Below are 21,075 nucleotides of genomic sequence, written 5' to 3'. Positions count from 1 at the left end.
AGGGATTGGAGTGTCAGCACCCATCCTGACAACCTCGAGGGATTGGAGTGTCAGCGCCCATCCTGACAACCACGAGGGACTGGAGTGTCAGCACCCATCCTGACAACCTCGAGGGATTGGAGTGTCAGCACCCATCCTGACAACCACGAGGGACTGGAGTGTCAGCACCCATCCTGACAACCTCGAGGGATTGGAGTGTCAGCACCCATCCTGACAACCACGAGGGACTGGAGTGTCAGCACCCATCCTGACAACCTCGAGGGATTGGAGTGTCAGCACCCATCCTGACAACCTCGAGGGAATGGAGTGTCAGCACCCATCCTGACAACCACGAGGGACTGGAGTGTCAGCGCCCATCCTGACAACCACGAGGGACTGGAGTGTCAGCACCCATCCTGACAACCTCGAGGGACTGGAGTGTCAGCACCCATCCTGACAACCTCGAGGGAATGGAGTGTCTGATAAGATCAAATCTTAACCTCAAAGTCTAACTTATTATAATCATACATCTTACTGGCTGCCTGCACTGCACTTTCTTTGAAGCTGTTGGAGTTTATTCTGCATTCTGAACTGCATGAATATACCGTTGTAATGAATTGACCTGTATGGGCAGTATGCAGGACAAGCTCTCCACTGTTCCTCAGAACATGTCACAGTAATAAACCAATGTGAATATATGTGGCTCCTAAGTGGTCTTGTTAACCTCTTCTGAACCATTCAAGATTTCCAAGAAAAGCGTATGAAATAAAGCATTGAGTCAACTACCAGATATTTTCCACACTTGGGAGAGATTCGGAAGACCTCGATGCGCATATAATCTGTGTCTGTTAAAAAACGATGCAGCGATCTATGGAGTGTGTACACCGGCTCATCCCCTGGACTAGGTCTCGGACTCTGCCACGGCGATACACTCTCTGCCTGGGACCTGCCATCATGTTCCAGCCTGTACCAGACCGTTCCAAAAGAGGCCCAGTGCTTACATTGATCCGACTGCGCTCTCAGTTTAGGTGGACAGTCTCTGAAACAACCCTGCTCCCACTTCTCTTCAACTCCGTCCTGAACAGGCCTCGACCTCGTTTCGACCACTTCTGCTCATTCATGCCGTGCTTTGACATTGCATCATACCTTCACTCCTCAACCCTCAAGTCAGCCTCACCTTCACTCGCCTCTTCATTGTTTGAGGTGATGGTTTACTATAATTTTCCACAGTCAAAGTGTTAGTAATAAAGCATTTAGTTGTATTTCTTGCTTGATGAATCACTAGTAAGCTGTCACACACACTAAAAAGCGCATCTCAGTCAGAAGTCAGAATGGTAAGTAATTGATAGTAGCTAAAGCTCGACTGTATTGGGTTAAAGGGAGATGCACTTAGGCTGGATCACGTACTGATTGCTGCTCCGTGACCCTGACTCCTTGCTCTCCGATTCCTATCACTCTGCCTCCCCTGCATTTGGTTAGCTCAGACCATTGTTTCCTATGTTGAGATGCTGCAGTCTGCTTCTGACCATCTGCAGCCTCTTACACAAAATCTACAGCCTTCTGTTAGCCGGTGGCTTGCCACTGCATGGGGAAAGTAGCCCTTCTTAATAATGTCCTGTACAAAGGGGACTTACAGCCTATCAAGCCTATGCTGTCTCCCAGAGGACCAACAGCTGCCAGTCCCATTCTTCCCTCTCTTACTTTCCTCCTCCCACCAATCCACAATGTCCCTTTCATGTTTTGCTACTTCACTAACTGTCAGTCGGCAGTGGCTGTTGAACCTAGCAACCGAGCGATGTGTGAAGTAACTGGAGCACCATGAGGAAACCCACTTGGCCACTAAGACATTACTCAAGGTGAGGTTTGAACTTCGTTCCCTGGGACTGTGAGGCAGCAGCTCTCACTAACACGTAGCTTCATTTGGACTGCTGTCTCTCACAGAATACACAACATTGATTCATAAATCCCATACATTTTGAGAGGATTTCAATTATAGTTTTGTTTTTCAGTGTTCTTATTGCAGATTACTCCTTTGAATTGTGAGGAAATATTCTGTCAGTGAAGTAAATGTAAGCAAACAGGAGTTCAGGATGTGGTTACCAGCATCCACTTAGTTTCTGGGTCATAAAGCACTAAAACAGGCTCTTTAGCCCATTGACTTCACGTTGATGATCAAGAACACACTTCCACTAATGATACAGCACATATAAACCATTCTATTTCCTCACATTTCCATCACCTGCCCCAGATTCTACCACTAAACCCATACAACAGTGTCTAATTAATAGACGAGCCTTGTTGAGTTTGGAATGAGGGAGATAAGTTAAGTATTCGGGGGTTGGGGAGAGAGCTCTGTAAAGGTATGCAGAGTCTGAATCAGGTTTAATATCACCGCATGCATTGTGAAATTTGGTAACTTTGTGGTAACAGTACAATGCAATGCATAATAATATAGAGAAGAAAACTGAATTATTGTGTGTGTGTGTGTGTGTGTCTCTATATATATAAATAAAATCAATCAGAAATTGGATGGCAGAGGGGAAGAAGCTGTTCCTGAATCGTTGAGTGTGTGCCTTCAGGCTTCTGTACATCTTTCCTGAGAAGAGTGCACGTCTTGGATGATGGGTGTCTTTAATAATGGACACTATCTTTTTGAGGCACCGCTTGTTGAAGATGTCTTGGATACTACTGGAGGCTAGTAGGCATGTTGGAGCTGACTAATTTTGCAACTCTCCACAGCTTACTTCAATCCTGTGCAGTAGCTGCAACAATACCAGACTTCATGTGCAGACTTCACGCAGGTTGCACCCGAGGTCAGGATTGAGCCCTGTGGCCAGCACCGTGAAGCTGCAGCGCCACCGTCAGGTGGTTTCTTCAAATGCCCGAAGAAGCTTACCATGAGCCAGCTTGCAAATATTGCATAGTTCATCTAATAATGGGCTGGGAGAGAGGTTAGTGAGGTGGTATTCAGGTCTGTAGATTCAGCCCTTGTGAGTGTGCAAGAGGGAGAAGTCAGCTTGTGCAAGAGGGAGTTGTTAGCTTGTGCCATGTCCTCTGAGCTATTAGCGCTGGAATCAGCTCAGTGTTTTGTATCAGTTCAGCTCATTTCCTGCTTCTTTTGCATACCTCCTATGGATGTTCACTGCACTTACTCGTATACAGACCAAACCAACCCTGAAGTCAGCTTTATTATCACTGAGTTATGTCGTGAGTTGTTTTGTGGCAGAAGTACAGAGCAGGGCATAAAAATCCCCAGGTTTCAACAGTACAACAAGGAAATAGTGAGCTCCCGATGAAGGGTCTTGGCCCAAAACATCGACTGTTCCATAGACGCTGCCTGACCTGCTGAGTCCCTCCAGCATTTTGTTACTGAGGGAGGTAGTGTTGGTGGAAATCTGACTGTATGGGCCCTTCTTGGACGCCAGTATCTATGGTGTGTGCTGTAGCAGTCCCGATTACTCCACGTGCTTAGTCCAAATCCTAGCATTCATATTGTAATAATACGCCATCTTAGAGAAAATATGGAGAAAGAACAGAGGTGGATTGTATCTCTTCAGAAGAAATTAGTAAGTATTAGTATACACACTCATTGAAGAAAATAAATTTTATTTTAAAAAAAGAGCAATGGTGACTAAGTTACAAAGGTGAGACGTGACGTTGACTCCACAGTCGCGTAAACCTGATAATCTGTGCTAAAATGCTAATCTATCATTATTTTGGAGTGCAGCTAATTCTATATATTATAAATCACAGCATCGTTTAAGGTTCCTTGAATCGTCATCTTTATCATGCAGTGTTTTTATCTTTAGTAAGTTTGTAAAGAAATGTTTGCATTTTCAGCAAAACATTTGGTTCTTAAGTTCTTTTGCTGCCTCCTCCCAATTTCTTCTAAATCTTGTTTAATGTATTTCTTCTGAAAGGACAATAAGTATTTTGAATGTTTGAATTTATGTGACTTTCTTTAACAGGTGATAGGGATGACTGGATCAACACAATTTTAAATGCATTAAAATCGGACTCCAGTGTCCTTTCACACCTGAATAGTCACTCTACTATTACCGCTGACAAATATGGTTCTCTAGAACTAAGGGGATACAAAGCCAAAATTTTTGTTGTATTGAGAGAGAGCAAAGTTTGGCTTTATAAAAGTGAACAGGTAAGATGAAACAGTTTAATTTTCCCTATTATAATTTACAATATCAATTGGCAGTCGATTCCTTGCACCTGATTCATTCAATTCAGAAACAAATAGTTTTATGTGGATTTATGAGTGTGTTCTCTAGATCAGTGTTTTTCCTGTACCTGAGTATTTAGGTTTGAGCACCCTTGGGACCACTTTGTTGTGCTCAGTGTTCGTATTCCAATGGTTGATGTGTCATCAAGGAAAATCTCATTAACATGGCTCTGGGATTTGTTGAGGAGAAAATCAAAAATGATCAATGATTGTTTGTACATTTTGTAGAGAATTTAGCATTAATAGCATTAATAGCCAATTAACATGGTACTCTTTGCAGTTTGCTGTTCAGTCCTTTCAGGATGTAAAGGTCTGTATTTTTGAATCCTAAAGTTATTTAATCCCTTCTCCATTCTCTCATTTTCATTATTTGCTGACTTACTTACACTTCACAGATTTTGGTGAAATGAAGAATAAGCCAGAGAGTCAATAGTTTTTAATCAAGCATAAGCTGTGGTCTGTAACCACAAATTTTGTTTCTAAAATATATTTATGTGTTTAATTGTTTGACATGATTAATCTGAATTTTTTTCCAATATATCTTTCCTAATGTACCTTTTGATCCACTCCGTAAGTTTTGGGTAATTTAAATAACTAATACTGGATCACATTCTGATATCTTAATTTTTTTTTGCATTTTTGCCTTATGTAATAGCTTATAGACATCTACACACAAGGACTATCTAGTTTTCTTGGACTGAGCAAATGAAATATCTATAATTACAATGTCCAGATCAGTGCTAATAACAGAATTGTATTTAATTTAATTTGATTTTTCTCCCCCTTTGAATTGCTACCACAAATGTTAAAACACGTGGCTTTGCAAGTAACATTGGTAAACTGGAACCTTACAAGGAAACAGAGATGATCTAAATACTGTTAGACTCTGCATTGTATTGCTGTGGTTATCGTTCTGCTGGAACTTTGTTTTAAGTCACATTTACTTTATTACTTCTGCTTTGTAGAAATGTAGTTAGCTTACAAAAAAATAACCAAATACATAATTTACCATCCTTTACTCACCCGAAAGTCCAAAAGTTGTTTTAACTCATTTTATGCTGATTCAAGCTTCAGTTGAACCATTTCACTCTCAACCTCCAAAATTGAAGTTCCATAGTAACTTTTTTAAACCTTTATATTTTGGTAACATTGATCTTCATCTCTCCCTATATTAACAATAATACCTCTTTCCATTTTGTTTAACCTTTTTTAGAGGTCATGTATTTTGATATCTAAATTTATCAGTGGTTCCAGAATGGACCAATGTTAGGATACTTTTGTTTCCTTCCATGTATGAAGCTAAATGACACCTCAATAAGTAGAAATACTTTTTAAATCCATAGTTTGCTCATTATTGATTTCTTTAAGAAGTGAATTTGGAACAAATGCCTTATTGCACCCCTCAAAATTTTGTCAGTGTGATGTTGTCTGAAAGAGTTCTTTCTTTTACAATACTTTTATTTAGAAAAAAAACCAAGATTTACAGAGTGCAACAGTAACTGAAAGAGTTCTGATGTTATCTAACCTGGGCATTTCCTTCTATGGTGTCAAAGGTGAAAAGTGATCTGGGTTAATTGTGTTAAATGTTGTCTTGCAGTTGCCTAACTCACCTTGGTGAGTTGCATTAAGAAATGAGGATCTGATAATTTTCCTCAGCAACTGTATCATGTTTTAGAAGCACTGTTGTCATGTTCTTCAAGTCTGGAAGAAGTTCCAACAACGTAGATTAAACAGAAGTGTTTGATCTTTTGGAATAGATGGTGAACTTTATTTATCTTTTTTTGAAATAAATGGTAGATGAGACATGGATAACTATTTCGTTATGCAAAAAAAAAACAAATGCTTGTTTTTATTTTAAAGGATTTTAAAGGTGGAGTTGGTATCACAGTAGTACACACAAATGTGGCAACAGTAAAAGATGTTGATCGTAAATGTTTTGAACTATCTACTCCATTCCGAAACTTCAGGTAAAATGGTTTGATATTACACTAAAGTTATATTGAATTTTATCTCGTTTTGTATGCTGTCCACTGGAATTGCTTCATAATCAATGACGTTGTATCTACCGTACAATCACTGTCGTAACCCAGAAGTAATAATGTGCATGGCTCAAAGTCCTGAAAGCAGCAATGTGAAGTGATCAGTTGATGATCTTGAGTTTTGATAACTGAGGGTCAGGTTAATGAAGGGCTATATTTGCTCCACTATGGTGCCGTGGCATAATTTGTATCTGAAAACTGACACCTTGACTGTGAAAGGTCAGCAAGTTAAAGTGTTCAGTTACTCATAGATGAGCTTGAACCATTTGGACAAAGCCCTCATAGGATTTTCCACCAAGTTGTTTGATGGCCTTGAATGTCATGTACCATAGACCCAAATTTTGTACGAAATACATCTAGCCTTCTTGCAGCATTTTCCCCAAAACATTCAACTACACAATTCATTTCTATTACATTTTATTGGAATTTAGGCCTCATTCTTTTCTATTATGGATATCAATTTGTTGACATTGCTTGCTGCCACTTCTGCGCAGGCGGGGGGGAGCTGAGGGGGGGGGGTACTTTTGACGTTCTCATGTTTAACTATCGTTCGTTCTTTGGGGCACTTCTGTTTTCGTGGATGTTTTGCGAAGAAAAAGCATTTCAGGACGAATATTGTATACATTTCTGTGACATTAAACTTGACCTTGAAGCTTTGAAAACTGTAAAATTATATTTGGAAGCATAAGCGGTTATGAATAGGGGTTTGGGGGCAGTTGTGGTTATCAGATACTTTATTCACCACTCACTATTGAGGTGATGCCTCCTTTGGGCTTTGAACTGTTGGAGCCAGTTGTAACACAATTGTAATTGTACAGCTCTGTGAAGTTAATAGAAATTGCCCATAATTTCCAGCGCTGTAAACTAGAACTGCATAAAGTGAATAACCTACTTTTTTTCCCCCTTAGGCACAGCAGCAAAGTGTCATTTTGAAAGCTACATAAAACTTAAATGTTCTTGCAGCGTTAGTTGTTATTTTTTTAAGGAAGTTTCAGCTCCGTTGACATGTACTGAAATGAGAGCAAATGATTGCTTAAGAAAATTGACTTTTATATTGCTTAAGCAAGAAATTATTTTTAAGAAACGACTAGCTTGTGAGGATGTGTGAACCTAGCAGCTCAGAATCTTATTCTCTACAAAACAGAAATGTTGTGACAGCGCGTTTCTTTCATGTCATTTGTGAGGTATAAAACACTCAGTATATTTCTTGGTTTTAAAAAAAAATGAGGATCAGGAGTACACATCAATTACCATATTCCTATCTCAAACACAGGCCACTGGAATAAAATCAATGCAAAATAGATGGGAGTGAGTGGAGTTGCTTAATTAACACACTAAACAAGCGCAGTGACGGTGTTGATTATGGAAATGCACTTACTTCACAGCAGCTACCCTTGAGACTCGTGCACTAAGGTTCTGCAATACAAGTTTGTGCATAACGTATGCATTAAGATTAAATCTCCCTTCCTACCAACTTTTACCAATACTTGTAATCTTCTACATGCCAACACACAGTGGCACCCAGAAATGCAGGGGATCTCAGTGTAGTGAAGAGAAGCAATTAAAAGGAATTAACATTAGGTTAAAAAAATGTTCTGAAGAAAATTTTTACAGCCTGATAATCTACAAAAAGGTAGCCATGGAAGTCGTGGGAACATTGGTTCTCGACTTCTAAAATTCTAGACTATGTAACAATTTCTGTTGCATGCAAGTTATAACCACACCAATTATAAAAGAAGGGACAGAGAAAATGAGGACCTAGAGAAAAGTTAATTGACATGCATTGCAGAAAAAAATGCATGTGATAACATGGCACTTATTAAGATAAAACTGGGATGAGTCAAAATCAACATGGATTATGAAAGGAAAATTCAGTTTGATAAGTTCAGAAGAAATTTTTGAGTATTTAACTGGTAGGATTGATAAGAAAAGGGAATGGATGTGGTGTATTTGGATTTTCCGAAGGCCTTAATATCTTTCCAGAAGGGATAGATGCAGAAAGAAAGCTTGTGGGACTGGGATAATTTGCATGGGGGTGAAAATTAGTTGACACACTAGAAACAATGCAGGAGTAAATGGGACTGCCTTAGGGTGGTCGGGTACCTCGGGGAATTGATGCTTGAACCCCAAGCACTTCGATGATTTGAATGTGGGATTAAATATAATTTCTAAGTTTTCCTATGATGGAAAACTGGGTAGGAATGTGAGGAGGGGCAAAGAGATTTCCACGCAATTTATATAAAGTTGAGTAAGTGGTTGAATACATGGCGGTATGACCTAGATTAATGTGAAGCTGTTTCTGTTTGGTAGGGAAGACAGATATGTAGAAAATTATGTAAATAAAGGCTAGGAATTTTTGATCAGCAAAGGGACTTGTCTGTCTTTGTACACCAGTCACAAGAGATCAGCAAAGAAGTAAAAAGGTAAAATTTTCAGTACAGAAATAAAGATGTCTTGCTACAATCATACAGTCTTAGTGAGGAAAAATCTAGAATTTTGTATGCCGTTTTGATCAGATTCAGAATTATTACTCAGATATGCATCAAAACAACATGCAGTGAAATGTGTCATTTGTAATGACAAACGCACCAAAGAATATGCTCATTTTGGCACCATCACAGCACGCCCACTGTGCTCAGCAGAGCATACCACGTGACAAAACAACAGCAGCAAAATGACCCCATTCCTCCTTCCTGCACACCTACCCACCCACACACAAAGTCCTCTAAACTCCGGACAGGCTGTCTTCTCTGGGCTCCAGCAAACTCATACATTTGTAGGCATATGTTCTTCGGCTTCCTCAGCAGACTTGCAGACCCAGGGCTCTTTGCAATGGGGCTCAACTTCTGTGCTTCTGATTGACTTTTGGCTTCAGTCTGGATTTCTGATCAATCTTCAAGCTTTGATCTTCTGAATCAACCCAGAACTCACCAACGACAATGAATGTGGACCTGAGCTCCAGATCCCTGGCAATGGGACTCTGAACACTAGACATCAAAAAGTGTCTTGCGATTCACGTACCTAGTATGTCTCCGGCCCTCGTTTCTCACTGGTCACTGGCCTGACAAGCAACCACATACTCATTGCTGACCTTTCAACATGGAGCAGATGTTTACGCTCTGGCCTGACCTCTACCTCCAGATATCCCTGCCCTTAATCCATAATTTGATCTCTAACTTCCCTTTCCTTTCTGTCCCCAAAACATCTCTATGATCCTAATAAAAATTGAAAAAAAACTAAGAAATCCTTGCCAATGATGGAGTACAGTGAATGTTGTACACACTGATATCTGGGCAACAGATATGATTGCCATGTGAGGCAAAAATCCACTTACATTTGCAAGAATAATAAGAGATCTCCTTAAATATATGAAATTCTGACAGGATTGGACAGTCTGCATACAGGAAGAAATTTTTTTTTAAAACTGCGGATGCTTGAAATTTGAAATAAACGGTGTCAACAAGACTCAATTCAATTCAATTCAAGTTTAATTGTCTTTCAACCATGCGCGAATACCGATGAATACAACCAAATATGACAGCATTACTCCAGAGCCAAGGTGCAAAACAGTACCATCAGTCACATGTAGCACATTCAAGATATCGAGCAAATTTTAGATATCAGTAAAATATAGCCATGCCAGAATAAAAATAGTTCAGACCCTGAATCCATTTGTACTGCCGAAATCTACAGTCGACCACATGGAGCTTTCTGCCAAGTGAACGCCGGAGGACAGCACTGACTCTAGCCTGGACTCCGTACCACATCACCCCTGGTGAAGTGCTCTGGCTTTGACACTTCTCACCTGCCAGCTGTAAGTAGGTGGCACTCCAGCCTGTGGCCTAGTCCTTGCTACGACCCGGGTCACGCAGCACCCCCACCATCTGCCTCTGCTGTCCGCCAATAAAGTAGTGAATTGGACTTGCAGCATTCCACATTAACAATATCCAAAAGGGTCTTGCAATTCCAAGAAAAGCGGCTAAGACGATCACTCTCTATTAGGCTACATGGCTCCTTCGCTTACTGACTCCTCTGAAGCTTCTCTGGGGCAAGCAGCACCATCTGCACTGTCCAGCTGCTTCGGTTTCTCTGTCAATGAGTAACTTGCTGATGGGACAGACCTGCATTGCCTTAAGATCTTAATGTACAATAGGGTCTTGCGATCAACAATGATTGTGGGGACTGAGATGAGGAGGAATTGCCTCACCAAGAGAGTGGTGGTCCATGGAATCCTCCAGCAAAGAGGTCTGTGAAGACCAATTTGCTGAACTTTCTAAAGAAAAGACCCAGTTGGAGCATTAGGCAGAAAAGAGGCATCAAGGGGAAAGGACAGATATGTGGTTGTAAGGTAAATGATAGGGCATAATCATACTGAAGGGTAGAACAGGTCTGAAGATCCAAATGGCTCCTCCCACTCTTATTTTTCTAATGATTTGAGATTATAATTTGTATACAGCAGGCAAGATGTATTGTTGAAATTACTTGTTCTGTTTCATTATCGAGCTGGGCTTGTTCATTTGCCTATCCTGGGTAAAGGAGTTGAGTTCCCAGTTCTGAAGAGCATGAATAAACCTGTTAAATTATTATAAAAAATACACAGTTGTTCTGGTAGTCTCCGATGTGGTTCAGCACAACACAAGTTGAACCTCTTGTTGCCATGTTCAGACAACTTCAATGGAACCCAAGGTACTAAAATTGGAAGAAGTGGTAGGGCTGTCAACCTTTGAATAGCACATTGGCCACCCATTGCACATCAATCCACTTTTCCTTTCTATTCACTATCTGGGAAAGGACAAATGGACATTGAACGAAACAGGCAATAGTCCATTGGCTTCTGAAGCATATGGACAAGGGTGAAGGGAAGGGGTTAGTCGAGAAAATTTAACACTCCCAGTTTCAGATAGGTAGTGTTTGTGCCAGATATAATTTCTTAATGGATTGAGGTATATGATTAGGCAGTCATCCTGCTCCCAGCAGATGGATTAGCAGTCTACATATTTTACCAAGACTAGCAGCCTCTCATTTAGCTTGCCTTGCTGATTTAGTTCTGACTGACTGGCTTCACACACTTGGGAAATGTTGCAGATGAATGGAGTTGGAGAAAGCTCTTGGAGAGTTCATACCAAGATCCTTGGTGTTTTTTTTCTCTGAAGTTATTCACTGTGTCTTGTGTCACGATGATAACACAAGCAACAGTATTTTAAATAATGTTAGAATATTTTTGGAAGCCTTCCACCTTCTCTGAAATGAAGAGCCAAGCAAAATACATTCCATATTGCCTAACTGTTTATGGAGTCTTCATAATTTATTTTATTCCATGTATCTTATGTGGGGGTTGGGGTCAAGCACCATTTAATACTCCTTCCTAATTTTCCTTAAAAAGGGTGGTGGCAGGTTACTTTACAGGAGCTGGGCACTGTTTGTAAAGGGAGTACCATCATAGTTAAAGATTACAAACAATGGATGCTGTAAACACGAGCTTAAAATGGAAAATGCTGAACATACTCAGCAGGTCTGGTAGCATTAATGCAAAGAGAATGAGTCCTGTTGAAAGGTCTCGGCCCAAGATGTTAACTGTTTGTTCATTTTCATATATGCTGGCCGACCTGCTGAGTTCCTTTAGAATCATGAGGCTGTTTCTCTGGATTTCCGACATCTGCAGGATCACTTGGTTACACTTTAAAGTCCCATTTGCCTGTGTTTGGCTTTCCTATTCATGTACCTGTCCAAATGCCTTTTAATTGTCATAATATCTGTCAACCACTGTATCTGGCAGCTTGATCCATATACACATCCCCTTCTTTGTGAGGAAGTTGCCCTTTGGGCCCTCTTTAAATCTTTCTCAATTCCCCTTCAACATATGCTCTCTGCTTTTCTCCCATCAGATTCTTTCTTCTCCAGGTCTTGACCTTTATCACCCGCCTGGCTTCCCCTATTACCATCCAGCTGGACACTTTTACCTCCCCCACCTTTGAGTTCAGACATGACCCCACTTTCCCTCTCAGTTCTGATGAAGGGTCTCAGCCTGAAATGTTGACTGTTTATCCTTTTCCATAGCTAGGGCCTGACCTGCTGAGTTCCTCCAGCAATTTGTGTGTGTTTCTCTAGTTTTGATTCCCCTTTCCTGGGCAAGAGACTGTGTACATTTACCTTCTGTATACCCCTCGAAATTTTATGCACCTCTGTAAGTGGACACTTTTAAGGATGTTTTTTTCATTCTGTTCTTGCTCTATCCTGTCTGTCGTGACTTAATCCATTCAGCCCTGGTCCAAACCTTTTCACTTATATCTGTGATTCAGTGAATGTCCTCCACCATTTTGATAGTTTATAATTTCTTGATCCCATCTTGTTTCCTATTCATCATAGGCCTACAATCCCTGTATACCTCCAACCCACAGAGGAAAGCCCAAGGATCTTTCACTTGTTGAATCGATACCGATGAAGAGTCTTGGACTTGAAATGTTAATTCTGTTCCTCCTCCTGATCTGACCCACTGAGTGTTTTTTGCACTTTGTTGTGTTTTCCTGTAATACCACAGTGCTATCAAATGAAGATTTCCAATTAAAGTTATTGAAAAAGCAATAATATCTTTTCAAATTAGGGTGTTGTCCAAGTTAAAAGGACTTACAGAATCCATATGTGATGTATAGTGTTGATCTGTCCAAAAATGTACCCTATAATTTTATTAGAAAATGAGTACTGCACATCCTGATTTCTTGTGTATTTGTTCCTGTGTGGCTTTGTGTGCTTTGTAATTGGATAATTAAAAATGAAATGGAAATAAAATCAATGCTTCAGCTTCACCGCAGAATCCGAGCGAGAAAAACAAGAGTGGATTGAAGCGATGCGAGGATCAATAGCGGAAAGCCTCTCGGATTATGAAGTGGTAGAGAAGATCTGGTTCAATGAGTCCAACAGAAACTGCGCAGATTGCCGAGCACCTGATCCCGAATGGGCATCCATCAACCTTGGAGTTGTCATCTGCAAAAAATGTGCAGGTAATTGTGAAAAAAAAAGCAAAGTACTTAAATCATACCATCTTGTACTGTTGAAAACATTTGCAGGTTCCTATAATGGCTGCCATAATCTGAGGTCCTGTATTAACTATTTTGCCAAAGAAAAAGATTCCAAACAGTTCCCCGGTATTCACTTTGGGATGCAGTTCCTTGAGGTCAATTTTCCACTTGCTTTTATGTCAATACATCAGTATGTTCTGTTACAATAGACTAAACCAATGCAGAAGAACTGGAAGTTCTAAACGTAAGTTTGTTAAACCTCACTATGTGTGTTCATTTTTTCTGTGCTCTTCAGCACTGGATCAGGATTCACTGCACACCAACAGAGCTGCTTGTCAATGCAGGTTGAAATTCTGAATGTGTGCTGATGCCTTCTTTGTTCTCATTTTCACAGGGCATGTTTCTAAGCTGCTTCATATTTTAAAGACTTAATTTTCTGAAACCGACTAATGTACAGCAGCTGATCATTGAGTGGGGCAGGAACTATGGATTTACTGATTTTTTTGTGATTTCTGAATCAAGCCGCCCCCCCCCCCTTGATGAAGCACTGGGCACTTAATTAAAATGCCTAGCTTTTAGGAAAATAATTTTCAGCTCTACTAATAAATCTGAGTCGTATTATTCTTCATAAATGTTTATTAGTGAATGGAAAAAAAATGGCTCTGATATTGATTCAACTGGTTGAGGGTTTTCCCATTTGTATTTTTGCAAGAGGATTTTAATGGGTATGTAAATTGCAATCTGGCCCATATATTTGCACATCATATTATGAGTGTGGCCTAACTGGAAATTGTTGCCACTTTATCTGTTTATTGTTGAATCTTATTTATTTTATGGTCAAAAAGCCTTTAATAAATTTTGTTCTAAATTAATTATCTTTTGATTGCTATTATTTTTCCTGTCTGTGGAAAGGTAGTTTAGTTTCTCAGTCTACTGAAAATGATGCAAAAGGATCATCTTGAAACTTCAATAACTTTAGGAATGGGGCAGTTTCATATATTTTTTAAATGATCCATTTTTTAAATGCTCAGTAATAGGTACTGATTAAAGAATCAAAAATACACTGGCAGAGGAAATCAGCTGTTCTAACTGGGAATAGGCTTAATTGCATTGAAAGTGTTTTTCTTTGTCGAGTCAAAGCAGATGTTCCTAAAGTGTTTTGATGTTATTTGATTGAACTTTTATTCAGGTCAGCATCGATCATTGGGATCGAATATTTCCAAGGTTCGTAGTCTGAAGCTGGATATTAGTATTTGGAGCAATGAACTTGTTGAGGTAAGAAAATCTACCCTGTACAGAACAGATGGAGTAAAAGAAAAACAAGCTTCTGTATAGATTGATGGAAAATAAGAAATTAATTAGTCATGATCAAATGTCAGAGCAGACTTGATGAGTCAAAGAGTGTCATTCTGCTCCTATTTCTTATAAAAGTTACACCTGAAGCAATAAGCTCATCTTTTTGTGGTTGATCCCATTTTTTTATCCAATATTTTTCAAGTTCTTATTAAGAAATGAGGATTTTAGTGACATCATATATGATCTGTACTGAAAGCTATTGTATGAACATAAACAATGATGATAATGGGAAAGAGAAAGCAACAACTAGTTTGTGTGGATGAATGGTAAATAATCTCCTTTGTGCCAGCTTCAAATCTTTGCAGACTTTCAACATCTCTTCAAACCTTAACCCACATGAATGTGTCCATATGTGTTCAGAATGTGACTTACATTATCTTTGCCTCATTACGGAGAATCCAGTGTCCTAGTGCAATAATATTACATGTAGGAAAGTCTATGCTACCTCTCCAAAGACATCTTCATCAATACTTTTTGCAATTAAATTAATCTTTTGTTGTGCTTAACTTGAACACAGCAGCAATCAATGTCAGTTCCTCTTTACTATATGCACTCATTGAATTTTTGCTATAATCTCAGACCTAGTTTGCTTGCTGTTAAAGTGAGTTTAATTCTGTTACCCATCAGTAGATTTGCTGTGGTTCACAGAAATGCAGAGGTAAAGAATAATGAAGATTTCAAAGATTTTCTTGGATTGGTAATTCAACCTTCATAATATATTAAGGATTTAATATTACTCTTCAATCTTCGCTAGCTTTGAATTCTCCTGACACAGTTCTGTAGCTTCCTCAGAGAGATGTTTACATATTCCAACTGATCATTCAGTCAGTAGAGTGAAAATTATGAATTGTAATAATTGACCACTGAATTTGGATGCTGCAGATATGGTTAGAAGAATAGCAATTGAAAATGTCCAAGTAACAGTGAATAAGTCAATCTAAGATGTACATTGTGATAACTTCGTTCATGCCAATGACTTAATAATTGGAGCTGCACCAACAGTCATTGCTTCATGATTCATAAATTGAAGTACTTGTTAGTTTGCAGTATTAACAGAACACAATGTGCAATGCGTTTTGCTAGTTGTGATCCAATCCTTAGCAGGTGCTCACAACACATTTTTGGCACCAATTTAGTATTGTTTAGCATTCTGCTAGGTGCTTAGTCACTCGCATACCAAAAAGGCAAAAGATCAATGATAAGCATCATATAAGTGAACTGAATATAATGGTTACCTGTTGGCCACTGTTGAATTAAATGACAAATCCATATGCTTTCAGAGTTGCACTGTCAGTTTAAACATATACATATACAATTGCTATAGTAAAGTAAATGGGATTAAACTCACTGGATTTTTGGTGCTCTAAGTTGAATTGGATTGATGTTCTTGTACTAAGTCATGTCTCCATTGTTTCCACTGGCTTGATGTTGTCAGACAGCCAATATTGCTCATAATATTGAAATGTACTAAGCTGTTTACAGGCTATCATCTAAAAAAAAGTTTGAAATGAAGTGTCATAAGGAGATGACAAGGCAGGCTAATTTAACTCCGGTCAGAATGAGTGTTTAAGGAATGCCTGGAAAAAAGCTTGGAGAGAAAGGGAATGGCAGGATGGGGAATGCATAGGGAAGAAACCTCTGAGTTTAGGCCTTGGTGACTGAGGAGGTATTAGCAGAAAGAGGAATGGTTATGTTTGGAGATATTCAAGAGGCCTGAATTGGAGGGGCATATAAATTTGTGCAGTTCTTTGAACACTGCTTCTGAAATTCAGTCTTGTTACCCATTTTCCATTTTGAAAAAGTTTGCTGAAATTGTGAAACTTTGGATGGAATTTTCAACTTTCCTATGGGGAAAAAAGAATTGTAAATTCATATTCAAATTCAAATTGGATAATGAATTGGAAACTGCTTAAACATCCTGCATTAAAATCAAATCCAAATTGGTCCTGATTTGTAACTGAAAGTCAGCTTAATATTGACCATTTTTCATCTCTTGCTGAAATTTGGGGTTACAGAAATTATGCCAGTTTACACACAGAGCAGGTCAAATGTGAAAGCTGAGTTCAACCAATTTCAAACCAGAAGTATAATTGAAAATTTGAATACTGAAGTTAAAAAGGAATGAAAATTTTCCAAATAATTCAGATATTTAAATGCTGTTCCCCTTGTTTGAATTGCAGCTTTTTATTGTGGTGGGAAATAAAACAGCCAACAGCTTTTGGGCAGCAAATCTTAAACCAAGTGAAGAGCTGGACATGGATGCTCCACCAAGCCAACGTCTCGAATTCATCACGCAAAAATATAAAGAGGGAAAGTTTCGAAAAAAACTTTCATTGTTTCTAACACAGGAAGAACTTAACAAGGTAATGCACTTTCTCGCTAAACAAGTTCTGCATTATTTGATGATCGGCGTTCTCCCTGAATTAAGTTTTAATTTATTTGTTAAACAGCTTCACAATTTATTATTTGAATCATCCATTATTTCTCAAAAAGCAAAGAAAAACAAGCTGCAGATACTTGATTTCTATGCAGGGGAAACAGAGTTAATGTTTCTGTTCTGGTCTGGAGGAACATAGTTTCATAGGCGGTATACATGTTTACAGTTGATTAGCAATAACTTAAACTTGAACTATGAAAAGTCATTGACCTGAAGGGTTAACACTGTTTTTGTCTCTGCACAGATACTGCATGACTGTTTAAGTGTTTCTGTCATTTTATGAACTTGCTATATTGACTTGATAGTATCACTGGGTCTTCCACCAAAGAGTTCTCAAATATACTGCTCCCTCTCTCCCAGTATATTGCCTGCCATTACTAGCTATGAGTGAATTGTCAGATTGCTTTTCTCTATACAAAATTCATTTTTGCTAAGCCTCTTCACAATAAATGTAATGAGAAAATATTTTGAAAGTCATTCTCTTCGAGAATAATGTCATTTCTAAAAGTTACATTGGTATTATTTATCTTTCCCAAAGCAGAAAGATACCTTAAAAGTACTTTTTTTAAATAGTCCATCCCATCTCTTTCCACTGGCCCTCAAACTAATATTGTATGTATATAAGTAACATGCACACAAAATGTTGGAGGAATTCAGCAGGCCAGGCAGCATCTATGGAAAAGAGTAAATCGTCAATGTTTCAGGCTGAGACCCTTCAAAAGAAACAAGCTGCCAGTGTAAGTGGTGAATGTGTGTTCAATTTCAACATTTAAGAGAAATTTGGATAGATGGATGGAAGGAGAGTCTCGGCCTGAAACATCGCCTGTTTATTCTTTCCTATAGATGCTGTCTGACCTGCTGAGCTCCTCCAGCATTTTGTGTGTATGTGTGTTGCTTTGGATTTCCAGCAACTGCAGGTTTTCAATGTTTGTGATTGGATAGTAAGTATTCTTCTAACACAGGGGTTCCCAACTTGGGGTCCATGAACCCCTTAGTTAATGGTAAGGCACCATGGCATGAACAAGGTTGGAAACCCCTGTTCTAAGGATTGAGAAAGTTAAAAATGATGGCAAATGTCTGCATCATGGCAGATGTTGCATAAAACATCTGTTCACCCATTTACTTACTGAGTATAAACTCCATAGCCCAAGTTGTCATGAAATTTGCTATAGTTCAAGATTTACATTCTGAACTAAGTCACTGATGTCATACACATTGGTTGTTGTTAATTTTATTCAGTGCTGTTTACACCACTGTAGGTGAGTTTGGTTGATCTCAATATCCATCATTCTTTAATGATTGGTACTCAACGTATTAAAGTAGTTCTGGGAAACAAACCTGACTAATGTTTAATTACATTTCAATCCAAGAACATTTAAGGAAAAAAGGAATAGCAAGATTTTTGTTTCATGTTGCCATAATAGTAATGTTGAAGATTTTGGTATTCAGCATTTTGTGAGATGGTTAAAAATTAGTAAGGTACTGAAGAGTGCAGTAAAACAGAGATCTCTTCCTTCAAAGTGCCATCACAGGTAGATTGTGTTGTAAAGAAAGATTTTGACACATTGATCTTCATAAGTTAATAGAGTGTTGAGTACTGGAGATGGAACGTTATGTTGAAGTTGTTGAAGCCAGTTTTAACCAGGAGTGGTGAATCTGTGGAATTGATTGCCATAGGCAGCTGTGAAGACCAAGTCAATGGGGATATTTAAGGCAGAGGTTGATAGGTTCTTGATTAGTCAGGGTGTGAATGGATATGGGGAACAGGCAGGAGATTGGGGCAGAGAGGGAAAATGGATCAGCCGTGATGACATGGTGGAGCAGACTCAGTGGGCCAAATGGCCTGATTCTGCCCCAATTTCTTGTGGTCTTATGGTGTAAGGCATTGGTGAGGTCTAAACGGAATGTTGTGTGTACTTTTGGTCACCTACCTACAGGAAGGATATCAGTAAGACGGAAAATGTGCAGAGAAAATATACAAGGATGTTGCCAGGACTTGAGTTATGGGGAAAGGTTGAATAGGTTAGGACTTTATTACCTAGAGTGTAGAAAAATGAGGTGGTGCTTGATAGAGGCACTGAATACAAAATTATGAGGGGTATAAACAGGGTAAGTGCAAGCAGGCTTTTTCCACTGAGGTTGAATGAGACTAAAAATAGAGGTCAAAGGTTTAGGGTGAAAGTTGAAATGTTTAAGGGGAACCTGAGAGGGAACTTCGTCACTCAGAGGCTGGTGATAGTGTGGAGCAAGTTGCTAGCACAAATGGTGTATGCGTGTCCAATTTCAATTTTTAAGAGAAATTGGATACATGGATGGGAAGAGTATGGAGGGCTATTGTCCAGGTGCACGACTAGGCAGCTTAATACATTGCTTGGCAAGGAGTAAATGGGCCAAAGCGCCTGTTTCTGTGTTGTAGTGCTGTATGACTAATATTGCAGATGCCAGAAATCTTATGCAAAACCGTAATACTGTGAGTGAGGAGAGGGTGTTTGGTATCTGTGGAGAGGAGGGATGAATAATGTTGGTTGGGAAGTGAGGAAAATGACAAGGTACATAGAAAATAACGATAAGGTTGGGTAGAGTCAAAATGTAAATGGTGGTTGTTAAATTAGCTTGTTTTGAGGGTGCATTAGTGGATGAGAGATCTCCAAAATAACTTCCAGCAAAAACAACAGTTGTTAAACTAAATTTACAGCATGTGGGATGGATTGATATTTGAAGATGGGAATAAAAGTGTCTGTTTCTAGATGGGAGATTCTGGGTAGAGATGTCAAGAACTAGTGATGGGACTTCGGCAGTGATTACAAGAGCTAGTGATTGGGATGAGGGGATCAGGGTTTGCTTTTGATTTAAACTATTTGGCTGTGCGGGCAGTGAAGAGGATGAGGCCCTCCATTGGTCGGGTTTGGCCACAAATATTGCTTCCTAGCTGCCTCCATGATATACAAGCCAGGGCAGTACGATATGTGGAGCAAGATTCTGCTCTTGCAGCAGGCTGCCCTTTCACCATGCAGCTGATGAATCCAAAGGTACACCAGAGACCTATAAAGTTTGGTACCAGCAGTTGGCAGTCAGTGTTGAACTCAGCATAGGGTTGCCTTACAGACTCCAGATCAAGTTTTTTCCTTGTGGTTTACTCCCAAAGCCTTCCCCATGAGTGGGTACACCTGCAGGGCAGCGAGATTGGAGTCCCTGATGAGCTACCAACCAGAGCTGATGAGCTCCATCTGTTTGAAGCAACTTGTTTGAAGGCGCCAGTAAACTGCCTTTGCCTCTTCTCCTGTTAGTAGAAATGATTTTGCCAGGCTTAGTTGCTAAGACACATGCAAAATCCAGGAGCTGGACTTGGTTGTCAGAGGCTATCTGAGCTGACTGCCATTGCGAGTATTTAATAGGTTGTGGTAGCTTATCCCCACTATCTCCCCCAGCTAGGAAGCCCTTAGGGAACCCATGCAGAGGATGCAAAGAGGGGAAATAGATAGGCTGTGAATGGGCCAGCATGGCAGATATGATGTTATATGGAAAAGTGTGATGTTGTTCACATTGGTTATAAAAAAATATAAGGGTGGAGGTGGAGTATTTCTTAAAACTTAAGAGGCTTATTCAAAGAGGCCAAGGTGCCCTTGTGCATACATGCTGAAAGTTCATGTTTTTCAACAAGCAAGGGGAAGGCAAATTAGACTTTTCCCTTATTGAAGGAGATTTAAGATTAAGGATTTAGATGTAGAGTACTTTAGAGATTTGAGATACCGTGTGCAGCTTTCTCCTTTTATGTGAGGAAGGACGTTCTTGTGATCAGAGAATGCAACAAAGATTCACCAGATTGAAACTGGCAGTTAGAAGGTTGAAAAGTGTTCCTTCTTTGAGGAGGGATTATGCAGACTAAATCTATACTCTCTCCAGTTTATAGTAACGTGCTGCGACCTCAATGAAATATGCATTAATATTATGGGGTTTGACAAATATGATTCTACTTAGACTGAATAGAACCGTTCCAAAATAATAATTCTCAAT

The 21,075-nt window shown here is 39.4% G+C and overlaps 1 protein-coding gene across 5 annotated transcripts in view; it reads left to right on the top strand.

Moving 5' to 3' along the window:
• arap2 (ArfGAP with RhoGAP domain, ankyrin repeat and PH domain 2) overlaps window positions 1-21,075 on the top strand; it is a 416,402-nt gene that overhangs the window by 215,929 nt on the left and 179,398 nt on the right. For all 5 annotated transcript variants that reach the window (XM_059989011.1, XM_059989013.1, XM_059989014.1 and 2 more), the window contains 5 exons: window positions 3,948-4,135; window positions 6,074-6,180; window positions 13,051-13,250; window positions 14,458-14,543; window positions 16,805-16,987. In XM_059989011.1, coding sequence (XP_059844994.1) covers window positions 3,948-4,135; window positions 6,074-6,180; window positions 13,051-13,250; window positions 14,458-14,543; window positions 16,805-16,987 — 764 coding nt within the window. The remainder of the gene's footprint in view (window positions 1-3,947; window positions 4,136-6,073; window positions 6,181-13,050; window positions 13,251-14,457; window positions 14,544-16,804; window positions 16,988-21,075) is intronic.

This window comes from Hypanus sabinus, chromosome 14 (genome assembly GCF_030144855.1).
Source record: "Hypanus sabinus isolate sHypSab1 chromosome 14, sHypSab1.hap1, whole genome shotgun sequence".
Classification (NCBI taxonomy): Eukaryota; Metazoa; Chordata; class Chondrichthyes; order Myliobatiformes; family Dasyatidae; genus Hypanus; species Hypanus sabinus.
The sequence above is the reverse complement of the archived record's forward strand: the minus strand, read 5'-3'. Positions and strand labels throughout refer to the sequence as shown.